This window comes from Suillus subaureus, assembly GCF_016647635.1.
Source record: "Suillus subaureus strain MN1 chromosome Unknown BJ212scaffold_15, whole genome shotgun sequence".
NCBI classification, from domain to species: Eukaryota; Fungi; Basidiomycota; class Agaricomycetes; order Boletales; family Suillaceae; genus Suillus; species Suillus subaureus.
In genome coordinates, this window is record NW_024538571.1 from 137,693 (window position 1) to 150,975 (window position 13,283).

The 13,283-nt window shown below is 49.7% G+C and overlaps 5 protein-coding genes across 5 annotated transcripts; 2 read left to right on the forward strand and 3 right to left on the reverse strand.

Annotated features, from left to right (window-relative positions):
* The first annotated feature begins 9 nt into the window (after window positions 1–9).
* On the forward strand, window positions 10–917 carry BJ212DRAFT_168641 (histone chaperone). Its single transcript, XM_041342549.1, has 4 exons — window positions 10–73; window positions 128–215; window positions 270–615; window positions 664–917. The coding sequence occupies exons 1-4, from the start codon at window positions 53–55 to the stop codon at window positions 770–772; spliced, it is 564 nt and encodes a 187-aa protein (XP_041193262.1). The 5' UTR covers window positions 10–52; the 3' UTR covers window positions 773–917.
* BJ212DRAFT_1270909 (uncharacterized protein) lies at window positions 824–2,969 on the reverse strand (the record flags this gene model as incomplete). The annotated part of the gene is made up of 12 exons (XM_041330926.1): window positions 824–1,065; window positions 1,116–1,458; window positions 1,508–1,663; window positions 1,713–1,827; window positions 1,880–2,015; window positions 2,061–2,239; window positions 2,295–2,372; window positions 2,428–2,453; window positions 2,508–2,536; window positions 2,592–2,667; window positions 2,722–2,757; window positions 2,811–2,969. The coding sequence occupies 12 exons, from the start codon at window positions 2,967–2,969 to the stop codon at window positions 824–826; spliced, it is 1,575 nt and encodes a 524-aa protein (XP_041193263.1).
* Window positions 2,970–3,210: 241 nt separating this feature from the next.
* Window positions 3,211–4,174, forward strand: BJ212DRAFT_1480570 (B-cell receptor-associated protein 31-like-domain-containing protein; the record flags this gene model as incomplete). The annotated part of the gene is made up of 7 exons (XM_041340109.1): window positions 3,211–3,221; window positions 3,269–3,302; window positions 3,358–3,479; window positions 3,541–3,675; window positions 3,740–3,863; window positions 3,923–4,013; window positions 4,071–4,174. The coding sequence occupies 7 exons, from the start codon at window positions 3,211–3,213 to the stop codon at window positions 4,172–4,174; spliced, it is 621 nt and encodes a 206-aa protein (XP_041193264.1).
* Window positions 4,175–5,276: 1,102 nt separating this feature from the next.
* BJ212DRAFT_1480571 (WD40-repeat-containing domain protein) lies at window positions 5,277–8,103 on the reverse strand (the record flags this gene model as incomplete). The annotated part of the gene is made up of 3 exons (XM_041340110.1): window positions 5,277–6,874; window positions 6,929–7,073; window positions 7,123–8,103. 3 exons carry the CDS (start codon window positions 8,101–8,103, stop codon window positions 5,277–5,279), a joined length of 2,724 nt encoding a protein of 907 aa, XP_041193265.1.
* A 277-nt stretch (window positions 8,104–8,380) lies between these two features.
* Window positions 8,381–12,262, reverse strand: BJ212DRAFT_1299466 (atromentin synthetase; the record flags this gene model as incomplete). Its single annotated transcript, XM_041332869.1, has 12 exons — window positions 8,381–8,425; window positions 8,575–8,653; window positions 8,885–9,086; window positions 9,143–9,897; window positions 9,953–10,045; window positions 10,089–10,579; window positions 10,611–10,788; window positions 10,841–11,079; window positions 11,133–11,269; window positions 11,322–11,673; window positions 11,706–12,031; window positions 12,199–12,262. The coding sequence occupies 12 exons, from the start codon at window positions 12,260–12,262 to the stop codon at window positions 8,381–8,383; spliced, it is 2,961 nt and encodes a 986-aa protein (XP_041193266.1).
* Window positions 12,263–13,283: the final 1,021 nt, after the last annotated feature.

Consider the following 13,283-nt stretch of genomic DNA (forward strand, 5'->3'; position numbering starts at 1 on the left):
AGTGACACCGCATGCAAACCACGTGCTTTACCCCGCATCATCCTCTTCCACGATGTCGATAGTCACAATCCGCGTGCGTCCAATTCATTGCAAAAAAAGTCACTGAAAATCATCAATAAAACCATAGAATGTCGAGTTCTTTAATAATCCAGCAAGATTCTTGGATCCTTATCACTTTCGAGTTACTTTTGAGTGCATAGCACCTCTCAAAGACGGTCAGCACAATGTTTATTAATTTGTGGCTTTCATCTGCTAACTTTCAAATGTAGATCTAGAATGGAAGCTGATCTATGTATCATCACCAGGGAATGAAGAACTAGACCAAGAACTAGACGACTGCCTCGTAGGTCCAGTCCCAGTCGGCGTAAACTCTTTCGAGTTCGAGGGCCTGGCTCCTGATCCTGCAAAAATACCAACAGAGGACGTCCTGGGCGTCGCTGCTCTTATCCTGACAGGCTCTTATCGTGATCAAGAGTTTGTACGCGTTGGATACTATCAGAACACGGAGTACGATAACGAGGACATGAAAGCTACTCCTCCGGAGAAAATTCAATTTGATAGACTCGTACGCGATATAAGCACAAAACTACGCGTCACCCGCTTCCAAATCAAGTGGTTCGTCCTGTTTTTCATGTTTGTGATCTGAATCTCATCTACTCAAAGGGATGTCGTGCCACAATCACAAGGTCACGCCGCTGCAGGCGCTGCTGCATCAGCCGCCGTTCCCTCTGCAAACGACCTCGATGGTGATGATGCAAATCATAGTACTTAGATTCACTGTATTCTTCTTGCATTATACCTATGCACTGTCGTTTATCGAACACTATGCCAACGGCTTACTCCTGTACAAAAGCACATACGCAGACGCGTCCTCCCCTCCTCCATCAATCGTTCCCAGTTTCTCCCTGGGAAACACTGATACCTTGTCATCATCAAATTTGTACCAATCCTCGTCATCCTCGTCAAACGCAGGTCCATCACCCGACTTTGCATGGAATACACTCTTCTTCACGAAACCGATATAGTGCCCCGCATCAGCGTCTGCTCCCTTGTGCGTAACGATGGCTGTCCAAAATTCAGTTTGCCCCCCAAAGCCAAAGAACGACGACACCCACCAACAAGATCATACAGCCCAGTCACGCTGCACCCATAATCACTCTTCAGGTCGGCATCAGCCAATGCCTCCAGCTCCTGCAACTCCCGCGCACGATACACGCTCTCCTCCTCCAGGTCCCCTGGTACTTCACTCGGCGCCATCTCAACATCCGTATTCTCCTCTGCAGGCCTAGACGACGATGACGCCTCCTGCGCCACCTTCGTCCGCTTACGCACCTTCCGTCGCTCGGCACGCTCTTTCTCGATGGACTTTAGTCGGCTGGACACCGGCGTGAGCTTTGATTTCAGTTCATCGGTTACTACTTCCAGCGCATCAAACTCTGACGCAAATTTCACTTTGCGCTTGGGGATCGTGAGACGTGAAGCAGAACTGGAAACAATTAATACTTACCATGATCTTGGCCTTCTTTCCGATATCGCGTCTCCATGCAAAACGAACCATGTGCACTGTCAGGTAACTCGGTAGGCGTGAGAGACGCGACGTCTGGCTGTAAACTGCTTGACGCCCAAGTGAAGGAGAGTTCTTATCCAATTGAGAGTTCATTGCCTGTGTACGCGTAAGCAAAGACCAACCCAAGCACAAAAAACGCGCATACATCCTTGATACCAGTATGCATATAATTCGTCGTCGCTGAAATATTGCACTCGATTTTCAGTACCTTTTCTATCGTGACGGTGCTAGGCTCTTCAGGCGCTTCGTCGCATTTCAATCTGTCCAAATCAGTCAGCTGACGCCGAGCAAAAAAGGAAAAATCCAAATCACTCTCTGTGCATCTCTGCCATCATAAACTGATCGACAAATCTCCTTCCCCCCGCCACTGTATTACCCGTAGCATCGATCCCAGGAACCTCTTTCAAGCCGTTCGCGAGCTGTGTCCAACACTCTTCAGCATCTATACCTCAAGTCAACAACCTAACAAAAAAGACAGCAGAAAAACGCTCACCTTGCTGCGCGTACCCCCCTAACATTCCATTCTTGCCCGATCTATCAATCTCCCCGAACTGAGGTACGGCCTGACGCAATACGGTCAAAAATGTGGTAGGGATATATCCCTCCGTCGTACGAGACATGTTGCTGTATAAGTCTCTCAGCGCACGAGGGAGGACGTCCAAATGCGGTGACCTATCAGACGCGAGATTCAGGTTACGAGCCACGCATGTAAGAAGTAGTAGCATACGTTGAGAGAGCTGTTTGAAGCTCTGGTATCGCACGCATCGCTTGGACGGTAGCGTTCATGTAGCAGGTATTTCCGAGGCTGTGAGCATGTACTTGTCACTTCACGGTAAGCTGTGAATCGCTGTAGTACCCACTTTTTCAATCCAACTGGTAAAGAGAGCTGCAAGAACAAAAGTGTAAGTAACCCGCACGAGCGCAAATCAAACGAACATACGGCTTCTGCGATCTCCGACTCGTCCATATCTGCACAGGAACGGTCACCACAACCCTCAAATCACATGCATACAGACACACTCACCCTCAAGAAAAACGATCGGTTTTTCAGGTGGCTTCGGGAGCTCGCCCGCAGCGCCAATAACCATGAATGTCTGTCCCTAACCATACATTTAATACACACTTTCCACAAAACAAAACAAAAGCGCACTCACCGCTTTAGGAGCCACCTTCTTCCAATCCGTATCATCCTACACAAATTAATCATCTATCAAAACGCCTACACAACACGAAAAGCACGCACCTTCAGCACGCCGCCCTTGATCATGACTTTCATACGCTCCGGCGGCACGCCTGTGACCTGATAAACCGCATCTTTGAACACGGCAGGTGGGAGTGATGTGTCTAAGTTAACATCGAGAGTTTTTCCTGTGTGTTTGACGTGTACTTGTAGTGGGGCCATCGATTGGATGAGTTGCAGGTCTGCGTAATCGCAGGTAATCAGAGTCCAGACTGACGCGTTCAAGGGGTAGATGGGAATCGATTATGTAATGATGGGCACGTGTCTGTGACGTCACGCTTAACACGTTCCACAGCAAGCAGTGTCCCCGGCTTTAAAAGCTCCTCAACGTCGACTTTAACCTTTAACTTCAACGACAACCTCGACAACGACAACGATAACAACGACAACGACGTTAAGCACGATGACAATCTAGTATGTATTGAATAAACCAAGTTCGAAAAGCTCTAATGGTCTCACAGTTACTCGCTCACATTCCTGCTCCTAGCAGCAGAAGTAAGTCCCGCAGCACCTTGACTTCAATTCATGATTCATAATGTACCCAAACAAGATGGTAACATTCTGCCTACTCGTATCTCCACTCCCTTTCACAGTCCGCAAAAATCTTTTCCGGTTCCTCTCTGAAAGCCCCATCGTCGCCAAAGTCGCGTATGGGCTCAAGATTTCCTTCATGTTCGTACTTGAATCGTTCACATCTCGCTCACTATACTAACATCATATCAACCACCCATAGCTTCGTAGGCATTCTCTTCCTAGACGCCCTCCAACGCATGTTCCGCGTAACAGCCGAAACCGAAATGGCAAAAACAGGCGGCCAGAGCATGCACGACGTACGAACCGAGACTAATTTCGCCGCTCGCAAGTTCTAGTACGCACCTCATTCTCTGTCATAGTGCATCATTCAATCTGATGCGTTTGTGTTTTCTCATCAGCGCCCAACGAAACACTTACCTAACTGGTTTCTGCCTCTTCCTCTCTCTAGTCCTCACCCGCACGTTCTCCATCATCTTGGACCTCATTCACACGCAGGAGGAATATGCGAAATTGAAGAAAGTTGTGAGCACCCCCCCATTTGGGGTTGGCCCCTGCTTATATATTGTCTGTCTGTCTTGCAGGTTGGTGCTGGTGCCAAGGGTGACCAATCCAAACAAATTGAAGAACTCAAGAAGAAATTGGCCGCGAGCGAAGCAAAGGACCGTGACTTTGGTGCGTCTACCGCTTTTTATCGATGTTTTATTTCTAAACTGGAGCTGCGTCACTCAGCAAACCTCAAAAAGCAGGCTGCACAACAGGCTGACGAATTTGATCGTCTTGCGAGTAAGTACAATGAGGCGGTTGGGGCTGTTTCGGACAAGAAATCGGACTAGAGGTTCTTTGTGCAATTGTCATATGATGTGTACTGGCTTTCATGTTCTTCTTGTTTCTTGTTGATGATCAGTCACCCATCTTTACCTGCAGCCTTCATCATGCTCACTAAAGGGCTTTCTAAATCCACGACCAGTGTTTGGTGCGTGGCACCCTCCAACTCGTCAAGAAGTGTGTTTCCTTTGTTTCGTGATGGATCGGTGCAAAATATCGATCTCACCCGGGCTCTAATTTTTTCGAGTGTCGGAAGGATCCTCAGTAATGATCACTATGAGCTACCTATGCCTGCCCTTGACTGACGTCTGGGTCGGTTATATCAACATGTCAGCACTGCCTCGATGGACGATAATCGTCCATGCTATATGCCGCGTTGTTTCTTGGAACACCGGTAGGACCAAATTGACAATGGCCTTTGAACTGTATAGTGCGATATTCATTTGAAGTGTAAAGTATACTTTCTCTAAGAGCGCCAGATGGCCCGGCCTAATACAATGTGATTGTTTCGGTGTATGAGACTCTCCGACATTCCTTTGTTCACAGACTATCGTTCGAGGTGAGCACATCGCTGTGCAATGTCCCTTAAATGAAACTCTAATCATCCCGGTCATGCGTGTGGTACCAATTTAGGCTCAGAACGAGCTGGTGCCAGACCTGGTAGAACGGCACTGATAGTGAGGGACGGACGGACGGCCAGCGAAATGCAGTATGACATTCAATTGGCTTCATGGTTCTGTTGACCTCAATGCGTCTGAAGCATACGAGCCATTTCTCACCAGCATTGTGTTCGACCTTTTTTCTCCTTCCATTGCACCGTATACTGCATCCAAAATGCAGATCCTTGCCCTATTTCCTTAGATTTTGCTCCTCAACAGACTGAAACAGTGGGTGAGCGTCTAGATGGGCAAACAGTGCAGTTCTAGAAAGCGCCTGTACTGGAGCTTTATCCTCTTCCCTACATAGAACGTCTGATGTGGGGATTAGTTTGTTCGAACTTGAGGCCATGTATGACATGATATCGAGACCGATACAATACAGCATTCTAGGGATATTGTTCACGCGGAAATGTTGTCAATGTATGAAATGAAAATGTCCTGTTCTTCGCAGCTACAATATCTCCAGCGTCCTGACGTCCATTATGCCATCAAAAGAAGCCATGTCCCTGACTTGTGCGATGATATTGTTATCTGAAGCGATTCTCTTATACTCCCCACCATGCCGCTGCGCTAGCAAAAATGCGCCAAAAGGACGAGCAAGTCGAACGAGCAAGCTCAACCCTCTGGTAACCAGCTCATCATCACCAGGCTCACCGGGCAAATCGTCCGTGCTCTGCGACTCGTCTGTAAAGTCGACCAATCCGAGATCATACCGATTCCATGGACGGATGAGCAAGAATGTCTGCCGAGTACGCCTTACAGGCGAGAATTGAACAAGCTTGTCTTCCGTTGTGACCAGCAGGTCTTGTAGCCCGTCTGCCTTGACTTCATATGTGAGACATCTGTTCCCGTCTCCACCAGGCCTCCGCCTGATTTCTGTGAGAGGAAATATGATGCATGGCAATTGCAGCCTGGCGTTGACAAAATGAGGAACGCCGAGGTTCTCAAAAGTGGTACACAGTTTCGAAGCCGACTCTACAGCCACAATATTGTTTCGCAGCGTAGAGACCGATATCTGCATGTCATGTTCGGATAGAGATGGTAGTGTACATGGCAGAGCCTTGTATGAGGAAATCTCGGCTGGGAGACAACTGTTGAAGTTGGACGATTGTCCCACCCAGTCCAAGGCTGTGATGTCGCCCGAATGAGCTATGACCTCCTGCAAGAGTCGCCCGAGCGCCTTTTGTCTTTTCTCTCCGTAGATAACAGGAAGATTAACATCAAAGATGCCAAACAAAGAGTAAGCAATATCTTCCTCCCTCGTGGTGTCACGGTTTGACGCCCACTGGAGTTTCTCTCGAGCATCTCTTGTCCCTGGACGGAAGTTGACGAGCGCTCGTGCATTTATCCCAGTTGAGCGCTCCAACTCCCTCATGATACTGACAGACCGCTTGTGGTTGGGTGAGCGGTCGTCGAGATATAGGGACCAATCTGCTTGGTAGAAGAGAACAATTGTAGGAGCGAGGAACTCCTGAATGGTCCATCCTCGCGTATTCCAAATGCTGTTTGCGAGCGCGCCAGACTCTGACGAGGGAGGAACATCCGATAGGTAGACGATGGTGAGCGCTGAGTAGTGATACCAGATAAACATAGAGTTGACTGATTGCTGGAGCTCAACATTGTTGTTCTGGTCGATGCAGCATGTATCGACCCATGCCCAGCGATACCCCGCGTTGCAAGCGACTTTGCAGAACTTCTGCAACTTCACCACGGTTCCAACCGGATCCAACTCGTATACGTCCCTGCGCTGAATGTCGTGCAGTAGTGGCTCCATGGTTTCCCACCTATGAGATAACATGACCCAACTGAAGTACTTCGCGACCGCTTCTTTGATGGGTTCCATTTGGAGGGGCGCATGCATGTCCGATGAATGCAAAAGCTCTTTGTACTCTGTGCTCTTCGTGAATGCGTTAATCTGCGCGTCTCGATCGCACAAACGTCCAGTGGAGGTGTTGATTAGACGAAGTGGAGCGTTTTCCAGTTGGGTGAGAATGGCTCGTCGAATAGCATCCTCTACTTCAGATGGGCTGACATATTGCTGGCGTACCTCTGCAAAAATTGTAAGTCATCTTCAAGTTGGCGCTTGAATTGTTTGGGGCTTACGTCGTATCTGTGGGTCGGGTGTATCATCCAACTTGGAGAGCATGATTGTGAAAGCCTCAAATGCATCATCATAGCGCTGTGCTCCATGGAGAGCTGTATGCTTCAGTCCGTATCCGATATAAGACAAGGAGTTGAGCTCAATGACCTACGAACATCATTACAAATATTAAAACAATGTCAGATATTGTCCATACCTTGTTCGCGTCCGAAAGGGCCTCCGCATAGAGCTTTTGGCCCAACTTCACCTTACAGCGGTGCGCAAAGTAGGAATCATATGAGGAATCCCTCCCAAATACTGCGGAGAGTGTGTTCTCGATGGACCAGAGCCGAACATTCCCATCAATGCCTCCACTCGCGAGTAATTCTCCACTGAGAGAAATTGCGACGCAGTTAACCCATGTGGTACATTCAAGTGCCTGTCCGATCTGCTGTTGTGACTTTGTGCTCCACAGGCGCACAGTCTCATCGCCCGAGGCAGTTGCAATGAAGGAGCCATCAGAAGAGATGGCAAGTGATGTGATAAAGGAAGTGTGACCAGTGCAGGGTTGACCGATCTGGGTTCCATTCGACGAGTCCCAAAACTTGACTGTTTTGTCTTGTGATCCAGAGACAATTTGCTGACCGTCAGGTGACCACACAACACTTTGAACCCAGGAGTCGTCGTGAGCCTTGATATCGAACAGAGGCTCGGCATTATCGTCGCTCCAAATCCGAATGTTACGCCATGTTCCGAATGCTAACTTTAGCCCATCTGGGCTGAAGGCGACACAATTCACCGTACCCTGATTGACGAGTGTTGAGAGAGCAGCGCCAGTCCCCGCATCCCATATAATAACTGCTCCATCAAGTGACCCGCTTGCAAGTCTCTTGCCATCTGGGGAAAAGCACAGTGATCTCACTGTATCTTTATGCTTTAGTGGACCGAGTACTTTGTCCCCGTCGACGTCCCAGATCATGATGTCATCAGCTGCGCTGCTCGCAACTCGCCTGTCATCTGGTGATACAGCGACTGGACTTGTGCTCTCAGCGCTCCAGTGTCCCCCGAATGGCCCTCCTACCAATGCTCCTTTCTCTACGTCCCAAATGCGCGCAACGTGGCTCGAATCAGTGACAACAACCCGTTGACTGTCTTTGAAGAACGCGACTGCCGACACTAATCCCGTGGTCGCTGACATCGTCCGCGCTAGCGCTGGTTGGGTTATCTGCGCCGGCGTCGCGCGCCTTCTCACAGTAAGATATGCTTTTTTTGCTCTATCAAGCAATCCTGGCATGTCGCTAGACAAGATGGACGGTCAGTGGCGTTTGGAGTTAACGAGGAGCGTACTCTGTACTATCGTTGTAAATCTTATGTATCGTGAGGGCACCGAGGAGAGCTGGATTTCTGCCCACAACCCAATTCATGTGGGCTCTTTATATCATTGGCCCATATACCACGTTGCTACAGCGTGGATCTCATTTCGCTCCTTCCATCAGTGCCTGTAGCGGACCGAGTACTTTCTAGTCGTCGACGTTCCAGATCATGACGTTATCAGTTACAAGTGCTGCTCGCAACTGTGATACACCACCAACTGCCACAAATATCAAATATCACCGTACTTGCAAGGTTAACCAACAGTCATATGATCATGCAGATCATCCACACGCACAAACAACGGCAAATCCCGAACGAGTTCCACTCTTTTGAGGGTATCTGGGAATTTGAATTTCCGCGTCTGTCCAAACTTTCTGGTAAAATCGTGTTCATGTTACTCCAAACGGTGGACTTTAAGAACCATCATGAAAAAATGCAGGAAATCATTTCTAATATGTCCTTTTGTCATAAGGCAACAATAGATGCACGGCGACGTAATTAGTCGGGCGAATTAGGTATAAAACACATGTACGTCGAGTATAAGTAGTTGAATAGATACTTGCGAAAGACAGATATAAACATAATACCCTACTCTAAATTTTTACAGGCCACAAGCCTCGAGACGACCACGGAAAATCTTCTGGAACTGTGGGACGTGGTCAAAGTCCATGAGCGTGTAGTGTTGCCCAGGCACGTCAGTATATGATGGCTCGCCGCGGCTGAAGCCAGACCATGGCTTGAGCTGGTTGTTGAGCCAGTCTGACTTGCTGCCGCGGAGAGGGATGGCGTAGAAAACGTCGACTGCGGCTGGAAAACCCGGCATATGAGCAAGCGATAATGAAGTCAGAAAAGGAATGACATACAAACTGAGCCTGATGGGTTGTAATCTTTTCCGCACTCGATCAGGGACCCGGCGATGTCCACCCAGTGGTCGAGCTTCCCAGCTGTCAGCTGGAGCTCGACGAGACGTTCAGGGGGGGACAGCTTCCACACCACCTCGAGCTGCTCTTTCCTCGTCATCGATCTCAGAGCAGGCGCAAGATCATTAGCATCATGCTTCGACACGAGGCCGAGGAAGTACGACAAGTTGAGCATCCCGCCTGTCCAGTCGATCTCGTGCATGCGGTCGGCGATATGAGGAGGGATGTTGATGAGACCGACGAACTTGACTTCGTCGCCCATGGCCTCGAGTCGCTTGGCAACTTCAAACGCGACAACACCGCCGTAACTGTAGCCCGCGATGGCGTATGGTCCCGCCGCCTGGGTCTTCTTGACTGCTGCAGCATAGCACGACACCATCTCGTCCATGGAGGTGAAGAAGGGGTGGCCGGGCTCAAAGCCACGAGCACGGAGAGCGTAGAAGGGACGCTCGTTCTGGAAGTATTTGGCGAGGTTGACGAAAATAAGAACTTCTCCAACACCAGGGTGAACGAAAAAGATTGGCGTTTTGTTTCCTGTCAGCTGGAGGGGAACGATGGGGTCGTACTCCTCAGTCTGGCTATCCTTAGAGAGCAGGGTGTTGACATAGCTGGCGAGGCTCGAGATGACAGGGTGCTTGAGGATTTGGATAGTGGGGATTTCAGGCAGGCCGAAATGTGCTTCTCCCTCACGCTTGAGCCTGGAAATGATATCTATTAGTGAGAGTCATTTTAGAGTGGGACAGATAAACTGACCTAATAACATCAATAGAAGTACCGCCGAGTTCGAAGAAGTTATCGCTCGCCGACATCTCGCCAACCGCGAGGTTGAAGATGCCTAGCATATATCTTGGCAAGCGCCTTCTCCGTCTCAGTGGACGGGGCAACGAACGTAGCGCCGCGTGCCTCGCTGAGAAGCTCTTCAGAGCGGGCGATGTGCTGAGCAAGCTGACCTTGCTTGAAGAGACTAATCAAACGCGCACGAGACAGTTTACCCAGAGTGGTCTTCTCCATTTGGTTCACAGGGATGGGAACGACGAACTGAGGCGGCAGGGTGATCATTTTCACACAGATATCCCGAAGGGCCCTGTGCGTAGCAAAGAGCTTTGTGGAAGCGTCTGCTCCATCGAGGTCGAAGGTTGGCGAGTAGAAAATGATGAACCCTTCGGTCTCCTGCCCAGGAGCACGGTAGGGAGCTGCAGCGAGGAATGAGTGTGTGACCCCTTCCACGGTCTGGAGGTGGGTCTCGAGCTCAGGGATACCATATGAGACACCATGGACAATGACGGTGTCCTTGATACGACCACTAAGGCGCATGACGCCATTCTCGACGATGCCAACATCACCGGTGCGGTACCAGCCTCCCTCGACGAAGCTGGAGGACTGTAGCCTCGGCGTTGTTGTAGTAGCGTACGAAAACCATTGGTCCGCGAACTTGAAGCTCGCCGCTCTCTCCGTCGGGGCGCAGGGTGGCGCCATCTGCGGGGTCAACGATGCGCATCTCGCAACCGTTGATAGGTCGCCCGAGATCAAGGAACTCGTGAGCAGGCTCGGTTGCGAGGACATCTACAGGATCGTAAATGCATCCGGCGCTGCAAAAATTCCCATCAGGTTTATAAACCCATGTAGCTTAATTAGCCTTACCAAGTTTCTGTCATTCCAAACCCAGCAGAGATGACGAACGATACAGCGGAAGGATTCTTGCTAAGCTGTTTCATAGTGGCAGCGAACGCTTGCGCAGTCTTGGAAACAACAGCTTCACCACCGCTGTTGATCCGCTTGATGGAGGACAAGTCAAAGTGTCCGAAGAGGTCAGTGCGCTTCTCCAGATCACGCGTGAGCTTGGAGAGCAAGAAGTTCGGGGCGAAAGCAAGTTCAATCGACTAACAATTTAATGGTGAGAAAAGCGTGAGGCTGTGATTTCATGTTAACATACCTTTTCATCGATCAAACGCAGCAGCCGAAGGGGATCAGCGAGGATAGCAGATGCATGCACGTGGAGTTGCGAAGCACCATATAGCAGAGGGGTGATGTGCATCTCCAACGATCCTGCAACGTGATCAAATCCGACCCCTGAACATCATGATTAATCTCAAACAATTTATTTAAACCACATGCGCCTTACAGTTCAAGACTCGAGATTCTGAAGTTAGGCCGTAGCTTTGCCCCTTGGCACGGCATGCAGCCAGGATCGTGCGGTGAGTGTGCACGACTGCCTTCGAGAATCCAGTCGACCCTGAAGTCAGGAACAGGATCGCCTCGTCGTCTGGCTTAGCCTCGTACGCAACCCAGTCAGCTGAGACGTTAAATGTCTCCGCCGATGCTTTTAATTCGGAGAGTAGGTGAATCTCCAGACCAGAAATAGTGCTGATCTGCTCAGCCCCAAGGTCGTTGGTCAGCCAAGTAGCAGACCCAAATAAGTTCTTGATGTGAGCGACATGGCCCTCCTTGTGCGCCTGTTGCGCGCTAAGTGCAGGCTGCAAGCAGGGCACATAGCCAGCCAGCAGACACTGCCCATACAGGCAGCCATATTGTCTTCGTGCTCCGTCAGGTACACGACGACGACTGAGCCTGTAGGTTTTCCCCACTCTAGCATGGCACGTGCAAGGTTTCGAACATATTGGTTGAACGCGCTGAAGGTCTTCGTCTGAATAGAGGAGTCGTGTGCCGAGGAGGTTACGAAACCAAGCTCGTGCGACGGATAACGGTCAACAGCTTGAGCGATGACGTCGTGGAGAGTATTAGGTTGCAGGAGAGACAACAGATGTCTTGAGGTTTGTAAGGGATTCAGTGGTTGTAGTAGCGGCGACTGCGATGGGTGCCATTGCGAGATGTCTAAATTCTAAAACAGAAAGATGGTCGGAAAGGTGTCTAGGATGTTGCAATTTTGAGTGCCAACTTCCCTGGACTTATATACCTGGATGCCAGAAAACAGCGGTGCGGTGAGATTACGGCATCTCGCACTAGGTGACTGAGGCCAATAAATTCGCCGTAGTACGCACCGCACGGATTATAGTCCGGACTATCATTGCTGCTGATCAGAGCAACTGATAGTGCGAAACACATACCTGCAACACGTTAGCGCGGGGCTATGCTGTAGAACTTGCACCAGTAACCTGGTCACAATTTCCGTACTAGTCCATCCGGTCACTATCGTGACTCTGAGCGCACATCGGACATTAGTCCAAGCGTCGATAATGTGTCATATCAGGCATTGCAAAAGCTAATTTGAGGTTTGGGTTTACCGTTTCCCTATATATTCCGTGGGTTCAGGATCACCATGGCGCGAGCAATGTGATCTAAGCTGTGCTTCGATAATGCACTATCTCCGCTTGCCTAGTAGGGTTGAGCCGAATTAGCTTAGCACCGTCGTGAAGTCACTGCTCGAGTCTAGTACTCCACCATCGGACCGCCGATTGATCAGAGGACTGCTGAGCCACAGATATCGTCAGAAATATGAATCATATATAGAAAACGTTTTCGTTATATTGGAATATAAAGTCATATAAAGCCATGTATAACGTCGATGGTAGATCGAGCAGCGGAACGAACCATTTGTCGTCGGGCTTCGATGGTTTTTGTTGTACAAAGAAATCAAGGCAGCAACATGCAAGGCAAGGCATTCACGTAGTACTCCTTCGAGCGCAGCCAACATCCGGTAGTGGCGACTGGACCCTCCGAAGTTGCGATAGTCTACCGATAGAGCTGGTCGATATCAGCATTGACAGTTGACTTCTCGCGAGGGAAGAGATTTAGTGGTTGCTTCGAATGATGACGAGTGGCGGATATAAATTGATGGCCATGGTAGCATACACAAACAGCCCGTCTATTTTAGAGGACAACTTCTCAAATTCATATCCGATGGCCATGGGGTAGAGGCGGCTAGCAGAAAATAGCAGGAGCTATGTCGTCCAGTGATGCTCGCAGAAAGCAACGGATATGCTGTATGGTGTCTTCATCACGAGTGATGAGAAGAACTTCAGAGACATCGGAGTGCATGGCTGCGCGGATGTGCGCCTCAGGACGACCTGTGAATATCAGGTGGATATTGGGCAGGCCCAAGTCCGAGCCTGATAGCGTAACCAGT

Bases quoted from the DNA above. Each gene is read 5' to 3' on its own strand.
- BJ212DRAFT_168641 (XM_041342549.1), top strand. From the start codon at position 53: ATGTCGATAGTCACAATCCGC. The intron at 74-127 runs GTGCGTCCAATT...ATAAAACCATAG, and splicing joins TGTCGATAGTCACAATCCGC to AATGTCGAGTTCTTTAATAA. The intron at 216-269 runs GTCAGCACAATG...TTTCAAATGTAG, and splicing joins CATAGCACCTCTCAAAGACG to ATCTAGAATGGAAGCTGATC.